The sequence below is a fragment of the Ceratosolen solmsi genome, unplaced genomic scaffold, assembly GCF_000503995.2.
Source record: "Ceratosolen solmsi marchali unplaced genomic scaffold, CerSol_1.0 scaffold10, whole genome shotgun sequence".
NCBI lineage: Eukaryota > Metazoa > Arthropoda > Insecta > Hymenoptera > Agaonidae > Ceratosolen > Ceratosolen solmsi.
The window spans coordinates 17,461,714-17,474,878 of record NW_011948412.1 but is presented as its reverse complement, the minus strand read 5'-3'; the positions used below and the strand labels follow the sequence as shown (position 1 = coordinate 17,474,878).

Genomic DNA, 13,165 nt, shown 5'->3' with positions numbered 1-13,165 from the left:
GGTTTATTTTTTTAAATTGAAAATATATAAAACTTTTTGAGCATTTATATTATTTAGAAAATCTAGTCTAAGAGATTTAAATTAATTTATATAAATACTTGAATCACAGGTACTTATTTCATTGGCCAATGAAGATTGGCGAAACGCTCTGTCATTTGATGACAGTCCTTTAAAAGTTGTCAAACCTGTGACATTAGAAGTACAATTTCACAAATGTCTTATAACAGATGATGTACTATTACCGAAAATAAGATTGATAGGTAACTTGCCATCTGTTGCGATCAATATAACAGGTATTAATTTTTATATACATTTATTTAATTGATTTTATATAAACACAAAATAGTGTTCTTTACTATAAAATTTGTTTCATTATAGAAAAACGATTGCTCGAGGGTCTCGCTATCGCGCAAAGTATTCCAATGCCAGAAGAAGATAACTCATCTAACATTCAACGAATTTCAATTGTAATTTCCTTGAACATTTATTAAAATATTACTATTTTTTAAACATAAATTTTTAAAGCAAATTATTATTCTAGTCAAAGTCAGCATCTCAACTATCATTATTTAAAGAATTATCAAATCTTCCATCAATGATTGAGAAGAAAAAAGAACCCACCATTTCAATGAAGCAAACAACAGATTTAGAAGCCAAATTTGTAATGAAAGGTAAAAAACAACAAATGTTAAATTCGTAAAAATAATACACTAAAATATTAATTAAATTTCTTCAATTGCATAACTTTTTTTTCAATAGAATTTACAGTAACAATATTGAAGCAAGAAAAGAAAACAGAAATTTTGCCATTCATCATATTCCAACTACTTCAATTAGAGGTAGAATTAATGCAACGCACTTTCAATTCCGAAGTTATGTTAAGGTTGGGAGGAGTTCAAGTAAAACAACATCATGATACTGGAGAAATTTTCATGATAAATACTCCAATGTCTTCTGGAAGTCAAGAATATCTTATAATTATTAAATTTATTAATGCAAGTGAACTGCTTTTTGTTAATCTTCTAATGTACATGATATTTAAAATAATTTTAATAAAATTATAAAAATATTCTTGCAGATGAATAAGCGTTCTCCAGAATTCGCGATACAAGGTTCTGTGGTAAACCTATTGTGTCTTGAATTCACAACACTCAATGTTTTATTGCATCAAGAAGCTTTGATAAATGTTCTTCAATTTTTATCAAATGTTAACGTAAATAAAATAGGCCGTTCAATAATAAAATTACTAAATTGTGAAAGGTGAAGGTTACTGTTTAATTTGAAATTAAATTTGTATTATGTTTTTAGACTAATATCACAGCAGCTACTGCTCAATTACAAGAAAAGAAAAAGCAACAGAAGGTTAATAGGGTCGCGCATTTAACAACAATTCAGGAAGATACATCAACATTTATTAAAGAACAAATTCAAAAACAAAGAGGAAAAACACGTGAGAATGAATATATAATTAATTTTTCATTTTAATTTTGAAATTTGATTTATTTATAAAATGAATTTATTAACTACGCAGGTCGAAAGAAGGCGCAAGTGGAAATCGTCGATTTTAAGGTTGCTGCAAAGATAGGCACTATAAGTTTAAAAATGGTAAACGACTTCAGAGATATTAGCGCCTTTTACATCGAAGGCATTACAGCTGGTTACACTATGAAAGTTTCTCACTCAAAACTCAATGTTCAACTAAGCTCGGTTAAGATCAAAGATCTTAATGCTATGTCTATTTATAAAAACGTAAGCTGAATTTATGAACAATAAATATGTGTTTCTTGATTTTATTTACAATTACCGTCTTACAATATTAATGTAAATTTTTTTACAAAAATTAAAAAATTAGCAAATATATTTATGTTTAGATTGTTTCTGTGGAAGGCTCGGAGCTGCTGCAGATCGATGCAATAATGAACAATATTGAACCGGGCGACCTGGATAATAATAATATGTCTATAACTATTACAATGGGTTGTCATCGAATCGTATTCTTGAATGCTTTTGTCATTTCAGTAATGGTAACTTGAAAATTCGATATATTACAAGTATATATTATTAAATACATTAAAAAACTATTGATCAAATTTATGGGCGTACGTACAAAAGTACATTTTAATTTTATATTATGTTAATTTCTGTAACAGAACTTTTTGAACAACTTTCAAGCTGCTCAACTGGCAATTGCAGAAGCATCGGCAGCTGCTGCCAAAGCCGCGAAGACTAATATAAAAGATGTGCACGAGCGAGCTTCGCGTATTGAATTATCCGTAAAGCTAAAGGTAAATTATTTGACAGAAAAGTTTGGATTAAATAATGAATTTAAATGTTTTATCCAATTAAAAGGCTCCAGTCATATACGTACCAATGAATTCAAAAAGCGAGCACTGTTTGATGTTGGATATGGGTAATCTTACCATTAGTAATGTCTTAAAGAAGATAGAAGTGAATGATTCTAGGTCCAATGATTATCCTATTGTCGATGAAATGAATATTGAATTACAAAATCTGAAATTATCCAGGTAAATTAATCTAATATATATTTTATAATTATATAATAATTGTCAAAGTTTATTATATTAATGATATGACAGACTTTTTTGTTCTTTTATCATATTTAAAATGCGATACAAATGATGATACAAATTAGTATTAAATAAAATTGTATTATTTGTATTATGTATATTTATAGTGAAATAATAATATAAAAGATAATTTTTATTTTGTTTTATTACAAATATTTTCGGCTTAATACGCTTATTTTTAACTTACAACTATCCCTATTGAAATCTTTGACTAATTTAATTCGATAATGCGTTTAATAAAACAAAAAAAAAAACAAAAAAATATTTAGATACTTGCTTCTTTCATATAAATATTGCAATTTTTGTGATTATAATTTATGAGTGTAATATGATAAAGACTTTTATCATTTTATCTGTATTATTTAGGGTAAGGCTGAACAAAGACAAATTTATTGCTGAAAATGAGGTCATGTTGCTACAGCCTGTTAGTTTTATACTGATGATCAAGCGCAATCTATCGACGGCTTGGTACCACCAAATTCCAGACATCGAGATGTCGGGTCGATTGAAGCTCATTAACTTACTGCTAAACCATGAGGATTATATGATGATAATGGCAACATTGAGTGAGAATCTCGGTGAGACCGTTGATGAGACCATCCCAGTCCATCAAATCAACCGTACGGACAAGAAACATCTATCCGAGCAGCATAGTCGAGTAACTACTTGTGAGTGCTAAAAGTGTACTTGTGAAAGGAGATTACGAGGATTTCCATAGATAAAATGTATATCTTGGCGCAAAGACTTGTATAATTTTTATATAATTGCTTAAAGTATAAATCATTTTAAATTTTCAGAGTGAAAGGTTTAAAAATATATGAGGCTACAACACTACAGATTTTGAAATTCTTGAAATAAGAAAGCAATAAATTTTCTTCATTTAAAATCTTGATAGATCAAATTAATAAAGTAAATTTTATAAATTTTTTCCTCCAAAAAATGAGATACTTTTTTTTTACGGACACGTAATTTCGAGGTATTGAGAACATGAATAGATATAATCGGATAGAAGTTAATGTGAAACTATGCACATTTGTTAAGATAAATTTTTGTTGTTTCTTCTTCAACGTTCTCTTAAATTTAATTAATATTAAGACATTGATTTAATGGAATGTTTTCTAACATATAAACATTAAGTGAGAAGTAATGTACGCGATTATTACGTATTATTACATATGAATGTTATGATTAAATATTTATTATATGTATTTAATCAATCCATTTATTTTTATTCTTTTCGTGGAACCGTAGAGAATAATTTATTAAAAATTTACTCTAGCTAATTATACATGAAATTATTTAATATTTATTTAAAATGTTTTTTATATACAAATTTTTTATATGCATATGTAATGTTAATTTGCAGTTAAAGCAGATGTGGAAGTTGTAAAAGAACGTGATTTTGTTTCTCAAGAGCAACAACACGTACAGACAACTATTAAATTTGAATTCATAATGGAAAGTCTTATCATCGAATTGTTCACTGGCGGTTCTAAATTGGTACTTTTTCCGAATTAATTGTAGTATTAATATATTGCACAATCGGTATGAAGCTTGAATAAATAAATTTCAATTATATGATATTATATATTTTGATATATCACTATCACATGTATATAGAACATAAAATCTTTATATATTTTCAATCGCGTTTTGATGTTCAACGAACGTCTTATTTATTTAATATTAAATTGCCTACCTTAATAACTCTTGGGCCTATGAATTAATTAGTAATTGTTAATAATTCGTAGTTAAAGACACAGAATTCGCCACTACATTTGCCTGAGAACAGTTTAGCGAAGTTCGGTCTGTCGCATTTGGCACTCAAGGGTCGTATGCTCGCTGATGGTCTACTGGCCACATCTATCGTATTGATGGATTGTACTCTCGATGATACACGTCGCAATCGTAGGAATTCGCTTGCCAGGATAATGGAGAGAAGCATCAAAAAGTCGCAATCAGAGAATTTAAACGATGAGATGACCAAGCCTATTCGTAGTATGCTGGATATCACTCTTAGGAAAGGACCGAATGATATGTTTGGTAATTTGCTGCCTTAATTATGTAGTACATTTATGTGAATTGTAATTGTCGTGTGCCGTTTAAGGTAATTTAATTAATAGATGTGTTTTATTGGACGATTAAGATTTATGAAAGCTCTTAAAATGCTCATTTACCATAAAAGACTTATATCAGAAATTATGTTTATATATCGAGATTTATTGAAAATTTGATTATTTTATAAAGGAATTACATTACAATTATGCTTTCTAGTGGATGTTCGTGTTTTTTCGTTCAGCATCATAATATCGCTCGATTACTTAATGAAAATTAAGGATTTCTTCAACGTCGCTCCTCAGTCCGTACAACAAACTTATCCACAATATTCATCAAAACTATCATGTGATCAAACAGCGAAGAAAAAAGTTGCTCAACCAACACCTGCATTAACAAATTCAATGATGACGATAAATTTGCACATAGAAAAGCCAGATATTATTTTATTGGAAGATATGGATGATATTGATTCTAATTGTATAGTTTTGAATGTAGGCTGATACCTTATAATATCTTTAAAAAATCTATTTAACTTATTCTTATAATTCTCATTTCATTTTCTTGTAGGCTGAACTATTTTTGAAAGTTCGAATAATGGGCGAACATCAAGTTATTAATGGATCTATCCAAAATCTTTCGCTTTTAACTGGTATTTACAATACTAAAAAAAGATCTGATTGGATATACCAGGTATTATTTTCTTATCAATTAAATATTTCATCAATATTTTTTATAATATTTTCCGTAGGTGCTTAGACCAACTAGTATCAGCATAGCAGGTTCAACCCCAGATGGCAAGGGTTTACATGTAGATATTTGCAGTACGGATATTCACATTTCTGTCTCTCCAGGTATACAATGCAGTAAAACATTTTGCATGGAATATAGATTAATAATGATTGAGAAGCTAATTTATAAAATTGTAAATTATTTTAGGTGTCATTGAAATTTTGAGCAGAGTCTTACAAACTATTACGAAAAAGGAAGATGAGGATGATGAAGTTAAAAAACCCGAACGGAATCACGATGGTCTTTGGATTATTACACCATTTAAAGAATCAGATTATTGGTTTTTAAGAACAGGTAACTTAATCCTAATGTCAATATTTATAATAAAATTATAAATTGATATAATATTGATTTGAAAAATATTATTAAATTAATTGTAAAATGATTTCTAAAACGGTGTATTATGAAACTTGTGTTAATTTTTATAGAAATTGGGACAGAAGCTTATGAAGATCTTCAAGTTTTCAATGCTGATGAAGTAGAAACTAAATGTTATAAACCCGAAGTTGCTATTATTTCTGCACCTACAATTTTACTTACTCTCGAAGCTGGTATCGGTAATAAAACTTTACCGATGCTGCTACTGTATCTTGGATTTCAAAGTAAAATATCTGATTGGAGCACTAATACAGTAATTACAGTATTTTACATATTTTATAAATTTAATTGATAAATATAAATCTACAAATGTAATTAAACGTTAATGTAGATGAGTATCGATTCAACGATATCAGTAGTTATGGCATATTACAATAGTCGATTAGCCTTATGGGAGCCATTAATTGAGCCTATGGAAGCAATGAAAAATGGAAAACGAACTTCTACACCATGGGAATTGAAATCAAAAGTGAATAAGCATTTAAAATAAAAATTAAAAGAAAGATAAATTTAGAATACGTAATTATTATATTTATTTATTATTCATTATTAGATTCAATTTAACGATATCACAGCAAATAATGGGATAGCTCCTTTAAACACATTATCCGAAGTGGAATCGGAAGAATTTTATCAAAAATCGAAAATGTCTGTCGATATTTTATCAACTGTAAGGAACTGCAATTACTTTAAAGAATTCTTTAAAGTTTTTATTGAATTGAAATCTTATTTGTAGGAAAACTTGGAGATCACCGTTACTAAAACATGTTTAGAAGTATTGAAGCATCTTGGAAATGCTTTTTCAAATGCTATGGAAATTAGTAATAAAACTTCGACGAAAAAAGTTGCACCATATATATTGAAAAACGAGACTGGTTTAACCATGACTTTAGATTTAGAAAACAGTCATTTTACGGTAATGTGTATATAATTTTTCTATATTTATAAATATCTTTTAACAATGTTATTTATATGATGTGTCATTATTTGATTCCTAAGCTAATTTTTTATTTACAAATTTTTTACAGACTTTTATGTTTTATTGATTATATTTAAGCTTACGTCAATTATAATAATCTTGTTCATTACTTGAGTATTGTAAAGCTTTATGAATTATACAGATTTATTTCCTTAAGTCTAATTAGTTTATTTAAAAGAAGTCGCGTGTATTATTATTCAACAAACAACTAATGAATAAAAGTATTAAGTATATCAAAGAATTCGCTTTATAATAATAATTTACATTAAATTTTAACGATGTTACTTATGTTATTTTATCACATGTTTATGCACGATTGAAATTGATTATTTTGGTCCAGTTTGAATATTATGTATAAAACAATCCATTGAGTAATTTTTTTTTCTTCTGCATTTAAATAAACGATATGTTATAAAAAAAAAATCGCATGTTTTTAGGTCGCAGAAAACGAATATTGTTTGAAAAACACTAAGAATGCATTGTATTCAGAAGTGATTTTGGAATCCGGAGCATCAGTGGAATTAGCAACGAAAGTTAAAATCGAAATTCATCTTTTAGAGCAATTGAAGGCTGAGACCGTCAAAGATCGAGGCTCAAATAAATTCATCGTTTCAGTACTGTTCAATTTACTTTTGCTTCTTAATTAATTTGTATTCGAAATAATCTATTAAAGTAATTATTCAAAAGTTTAAGGATATTGATGGAAGTTTGGAAATTCCGATACTCAGGGCAGATAAGCGTTTCTTTTCATTGAAATATCGGAAAGAAGGTTCGGAAGAATGGGGTATAATTTCTGACGTTGTCGTTGAAGACGGAAGTACAATTGTAACACTGCGAAGCATTTTACAAGTAAATAATTTGAAAATTCAAACTACAATCGTTTACTATAATTGTTTATTTACAATGCTTTAATGATAGGTTCACAATCACTTTTGCGAACCAGTTTCCGTTTACTATATGACTAAACGTGGAAATGAAGTTGAAAAAGTTGGAACAGTGCTTCCTGATGAAAAGTTGAATTTGCCATTGGATGCAGTTTATACAGCATCTAGTATATATTGGCTTTTCTTCAGTATTGATGGGTTAGATTTTTAAAAAATTTTTGTATCATTAATTTTATAAAATTATATATTTATAACTAAGCATAGAATTGATATAAGTTAGTGAGATAATTATAATTTATAATAATAAACAAAACAAAATTTTTGCAGTCATATGGTATCCGTTGAACCATTCATTTGGAAGGATCTACAAAAAACCATTTCAATGACGAAAGTGCTAAAGTGCGAAAGTCGGTCTAAAGTTGATAATATTGCTCCTTTTTACATTCAGGTAAGATATATTATTTTTAATGAAAATTATTAATTTTAAATGGAAATTTGTAACGTACTGTATATTTTCGAAATTTTGAATGATTTAATATGCATTTATATGATATGGAATATATGGACTGTATGCGAATAAATATTTTATATGAAAACCTTATGTAAACCTTCATTCAAATTTAGAAATATTTTTTTTAAATAAATATTAAATGTTTTTTATTTCATACGTAAAAACCATACTTATTTAAGTAATAAATGAAAATGAATTTGTTTTTAAACTACATGCCTTGTTATCATGACCACATTTTACATGTATTAATATGTAAGGAATATTTTATTGTCAAATAATTACAATATTTCTAATAAGATAATTTCCAAAAAAAAATTGCAAATGGAATCCAATGAATATTTTGATGAATACACTAAATAATCATTATTAATAATCATTGATATCTCCATACCTACATACTTATTAATTTTTACATTTTTAATCAAGTTCTGATTGCTTTATATAATTCTAGGCTTTTGATTCGTGGGCATAAGAATAAAATATGGACTGTAATATATTTAAAAAATATATTACAATGAATTTTTTATTAAAAAAAATTTTTTAATTTGGAGTATCAAAGATAGTTAAAAATCACTAAATCATAATCTAGTGTTTAAAATATTCACACTAACTCCGTAGAATTGTATGTTATAAAAGTAGATAAAGCATGATAAAAATTTTGTTCCATATTTAACTAATACTTCTATGTTTGCTGAAAAATTAACAAGAAAAATATACGCCTAAAACCTTATAAATAAGAATGTAATACTTTCTTCGCCTTACAGAAACATTGTCACAACTAAAAATATTTAACCAAATCAATACAAACTTTGTGGATGCCAATTTTATACTTATTATTAATGTGAAAAAAGTCCTTATCAAAAAAATTTTCGAATGAAATAAAAACTATATCGAATTTCAGTTATAAAAATTGGCACACATTTTTTAATGCAATAAAATGAACGTTTATGAAAATAAGATATAATTTATTGTAATTCAAGTACGAAAAGATATTTTCTTTTCAAATATCATTTCTAAATTATTTAATAAGTTTTCAAAATTATAATAACTTAAATCAACTTCTATATAATAACATCTATGTAATAAAATATAATAACTTCAGAAAAATATGATCATTAGAATTAGTACAAAAAAAAATCCATTGTACACTAATAATATTAATTTTAAATACAAAATTTTATAAGAAAAATAATTTATATTTTATAAATATTAAAATTCTACATATATGTTTTTTAAATATTTTATGATTTTGTATTTAATTTATAATTATAAATAATTGAAAGAATTATTAGAATTTCTTAAAAATAAGCATTAATTTTTAACTTATTATAAAATAACATACTAAACTAACATATTGCATATTACTATACCTCAATAAACAGTATCAAATATTATTCATACTAAGATTGTTGTTATTATCAAAATAATTTCAAGTTGTTTATTTACAATTACTTCGTATGAGTTTTATTAATTATTGATTAAATATGTCTGTATTGATGTATATAGTATATTTAACTATATATTAATTTGTTTACTTAGATTTTAAAATACACTAGTTATGCATGATTATTTTTGTTCTCATTTCCCCCCGCTCTCTCTCTCTCTCTCTCTCTCTCTCTCTCTCTCCCTTTCTCTTTCACGTTCACTTTCACTTTTATTCTCATTTATTTTCTCACTCAGTATTTCTAGTTCTTTACATTTCTTTTTCTTTGTCTTTTGTCTCTTTTCTAATTTTAGATGTTATACGTGGCGCTCATAATAGCTTATATCTTCTTTAATAATGACATCCACGATTTTTTGCCAAATATTTTTGAACGACGTTACGTTCAGAAAAAAATCGCCCAACCGGTCCTTGAAAAACTATCAGGATCACCTATTCAGGTACTCAGAAGAATGCACATATGCACGTGCACGCACGCACACACACCCGCACGCATGCGCGCAAACACACGTGATCACACACGCACACACACACAAATCAAAATAATACATACACACACACTCGATGTTATAAGTGCACTTATTTGACATAATAAAAGTATTAATTTATATTAGTTTTCTTTTGATTCTGTTGATAACTAGCATGTGTTTTTCGAAAAAAAATTTTTGTGATTATCATACATATTTATAAGTATTTATCAGGCAATCAAAAAATCGAATTTTCATAATTTGTTCATATTAATTAAGAGAATTATTTATGGAAGCAATATTTACGGAGACTGTTACTTTTACAAATATATTCATTATTTCGCTCAAATATGTCAATATTAATAACCTGTCTTTATATATGTGTCTGTGTTTGATTGCTTTTAATAATTGAATTTATAAAGTATAAATTTAAAGTGAAATAAAAAGTTTCATTAAAAAATTATCAATTTTCATGAGAAAAAATTTGGATATAAACATTGCGATAAAACCAGAGCAATTTCAGATATATTTTTAATAAGCGTGCAGAATTTTAGGTCAAGTAGTTTAGTAATTTTTCATTTTTAAAATATTATGTTAAAACAAATTTATATTAAAGTAAATTAAAATTTTGAAAACTAGCTACATGTAAATAAAAGCATTAATATTGCTTTCAACCTCTGATGTTTGTTTCAATTAACTGGAAATTTCAAGCACATATTTTAAACATAATGTATTCTATATTAAACAAAATTATTATTTTTGAAAATTCGATTTTAGATATATATATATATATATATATATATATATATATATATTTATATATATAATTGTCTATAATCCCTTAAGTATTTAAAAAAAAAATAGCTGAAATTTGTTTCAGTTATGTGACCGTTATATTTCGCTTACGCTAACCCATTATTTTAATAGTATCTTTAATTAATCATTCTTTAAAATTTTGACTAAAAATTCTTAGTTAATTTGCCATATATCGTAATCAGATACTTTAAATAAATTAATACAAAATGTACGTATGTAGCAACATATACAAATTATTAACTATCTATGATATATTTGATGCTAATTGTAAATATCGAACTGATATAGACTATTTAATTGAAGTATTTTTAAAAATTTTCTTTTGAAAGTTTTAGTTTTTTTTTCATTATTCTATTGATTCACTTTACTTATTATTTATTCATTTCATGATTGCTTAATACCGATTCTTTAATATATATTGAAATTACTGCCTTTAAATAATGAAAATTAAATAGAAATAAGTGTATAAAATAATAAGATTACACATAAAATACTGTACTTTACTAATAATTTAAACAATCCTTATCATATTTCATTAAAGCGAAAGATTTATCTTTGCAATACACTACTACTTTTAATTTACAATGACATATTGTTTATTTGTTTATTTGTCATGATCATATATTTTTCGTTATAATAAAATATTTGTATAATTTATTATAAATGTTATTGTAGAATAGATTATTTGTTTATTATTCATTCTTAAATTAAAATGATATGCGATATATTTTTAACTTTTTATTAAAAAGTACATTTTAATCTAATAAATTTTGATTTATTTTAATTAAAATGAGTCTCAATATATTTTGTACTGTTCTGATAAATGTACATGAAAAATATTAAGACGTGCATTGAAAAAATATTAAGACATCCATTGAATTGAATTAATAAATGGAAGTTAATTTTTATTTGTCATCGAAGCTTTCGTATAGATAAATAAATTAGATGTATTAAATTTGAGATATTATTTTTCATGTATGAGCTTTTAATGTTTTCTTTATTCAAGGGAAGAAGATGTCCCTTTTATACAAAACTATATTTTCTATTATACTTAATAAACACAGAAAGTACATATCGGAGAGTTGAATATAATTATTTAATTCATTAACTTGAAAATAACTGATAAGCCATACTTCATTTTTGCAAAACATTTCGTGTTTATTCGACCCTCTTGTATTATTTTACGATTTTAACAATAGGAATCTTCTTCCCTCAAGACATTTAGCAACCATTTTATCCAGTTCTGACGAAATTGTTACAGGTGGTGGGTGAAATCGAACAGGTCTATTTTGAAAATACCATTCGTCACACAATGGCCAGTACAATTTATAATGTCCACCTCTATCCTTCTGTCTATTTGAAGAATTTCTTACCTATCGACATAATAATTTGCCTGCCTGGCAGCAGTCAAGAGAAGCGAATAGAAGCCGGCATAACCGTTCAGATACCGACCATCGATCCTGTAGAGTCAATTTTGGTCATCAAGGTTTGCCAGTTTTTATCTTATAGACGTAGCACAATGAGAAGTGATAATTTGAGTACAAATAACGGAAATCGGCTTACACTGTTGACATTCTTTTTGAGAACATCTTTTTCATTAGATTGCATAGAAGCAGTATAAATAATTGACAAATTGACAAAATGATCGATATATTTATAATTGAAATACCTAGAAGCTCGCACGATTATGTTATGAATGAATATTATCTAATAAATTTGCGTTTCACTTGAGTATGATCTTTCCAAATATTTGTAAGCATTGTACCAATTTATCTTTTTTTATTTTATTCAATTTCTAGCTACCGCAATATCTCGAAAAGGACTGGTCCTGTAGACTGGATATATCCAAGAATACACCCGAATTCTCTGTTTGGTCCTTCGAGTCTTTTGACAGTGCGCAAAGAGTCATTATGGATCTTGGCATTCACACATCTCACAAACACGGCTCCATCATCATGGCTCTTTACTGTCCATTTTGGATGCTGAATAAGACCGGACTTATGTTATCATATAGAGTAAGTTTAAATCGAAGGCCTTATTATTTAATTATTTATTTATTTATGTATTTATTTATTATAGATTTAATCGATAATTATGACTTAATTATACACGATCCAAGATTTTTTTTAATAATGATTTATTTATTAGTTTTAAAACAATTTTTTTAGTAAAGGTTTTTAGATATTGGCTATTGTAATAATAAATTATTCAAATAAGCTATAGAAATCCAAGTGCCAATAAATATATGAAATTT

General features: G+C 26.4%; 1 protein-coding gene across 1 annotated transcript in view; it reads left to right on the top strand.

Moving 5' to 3' along the window:
* The window catches only part of Vps13 (vacuolar protein sorting 13C), a 32,298-nt gene that overhangs the window by 8,780 nt on the left and 10,353 nt on the right, over window positions 1–13,165 (top strand). The window contains exons 13-39 of the mRNA XM_011498313.1: window positions 110–293; window positions 379–467; window positions 542–671; window positions 760–995; window positions 1,079–1,213; window positions 1,309–1,450; window positions 1,532–1,749; window positions 1,872–2,024; window positions 2,151–2,285; window positions 2,350–2,525; window positions 2,955–3,256; window positions 3,955–4,088; window positions 4,340–4,631; window positions 4,863–5,137; window positions 5,214–5,336; window positions 5,395–5,497; window positions 5,583–5,729; window positions 5,864–6,066; window positions 6,145–6,282; window positions 6,367–6,483; window positions 6,550–6,729; window positions 7,230–7,406; window positions 7,480–7,641; window positions 7,711–7,874; window positions 8,004–8,124; window positions 12,173–12,397; window positions 12,711–12,926. Coding sequence (XP_011496615.1) covers window positions 110–293; window positions 379–467; window positions 542–671; window positions 760–995; window positions 1,079–1,213; window positions 1,309–1,450; window positions 1,532–1,749; window positions 1,872–2,024; window positions 2,151–2,285; window positions 2,350–2,525; window positions 2,955–3,256; window positions 3,955–4,088; window positions 4,340–4,631; window positions 4,863–5,137; window positions 5,214–5,336; window positions 5,395–5,497; window positions 5,583–5,729; window positions 5,864–6,066; window positions 6,145–6,282; window positions 6,367–6,483; window positions 6,550–6,729; window positions 7,230–7,406; window positions 7,480–7,641; window positions 7,711–7,874; window positions 8,004–8,124; window positions 12,173–12,397; window positions 12,711–12,926 — 4,677 coding nt within the window. The remainder of the gene's footprint in view (window positions 1–109; window positions 294–378; window positions 468–541; window positions 672–759; window positions 996–1,078; window positions 1,214–1,308; window positions 1,451–1,531; window positions 1,750–1,871; window positions 2,025–2,150; window positions 2,286–2,349; window positions 2,526–2,954; window positions 3,257–3,954; window positions 4,089–4,339; window positions 4,632–4,862; window positions 5,138–5,213; window positions 5,337–5,394; window positions 5,498–5,582; window positions 5,730–5,863; window positions 6,067–6,144; window positions 6,283–6,366; window positions 6,484–6,549; window positions 6,730–7,229; window positions 7,407–7,479; window positions 7,642–7,710; window positions 7,875–8,003; window positions 8,125–12,172; window positions 12,398–12,710; window positions 12,927–13,165) is intronic.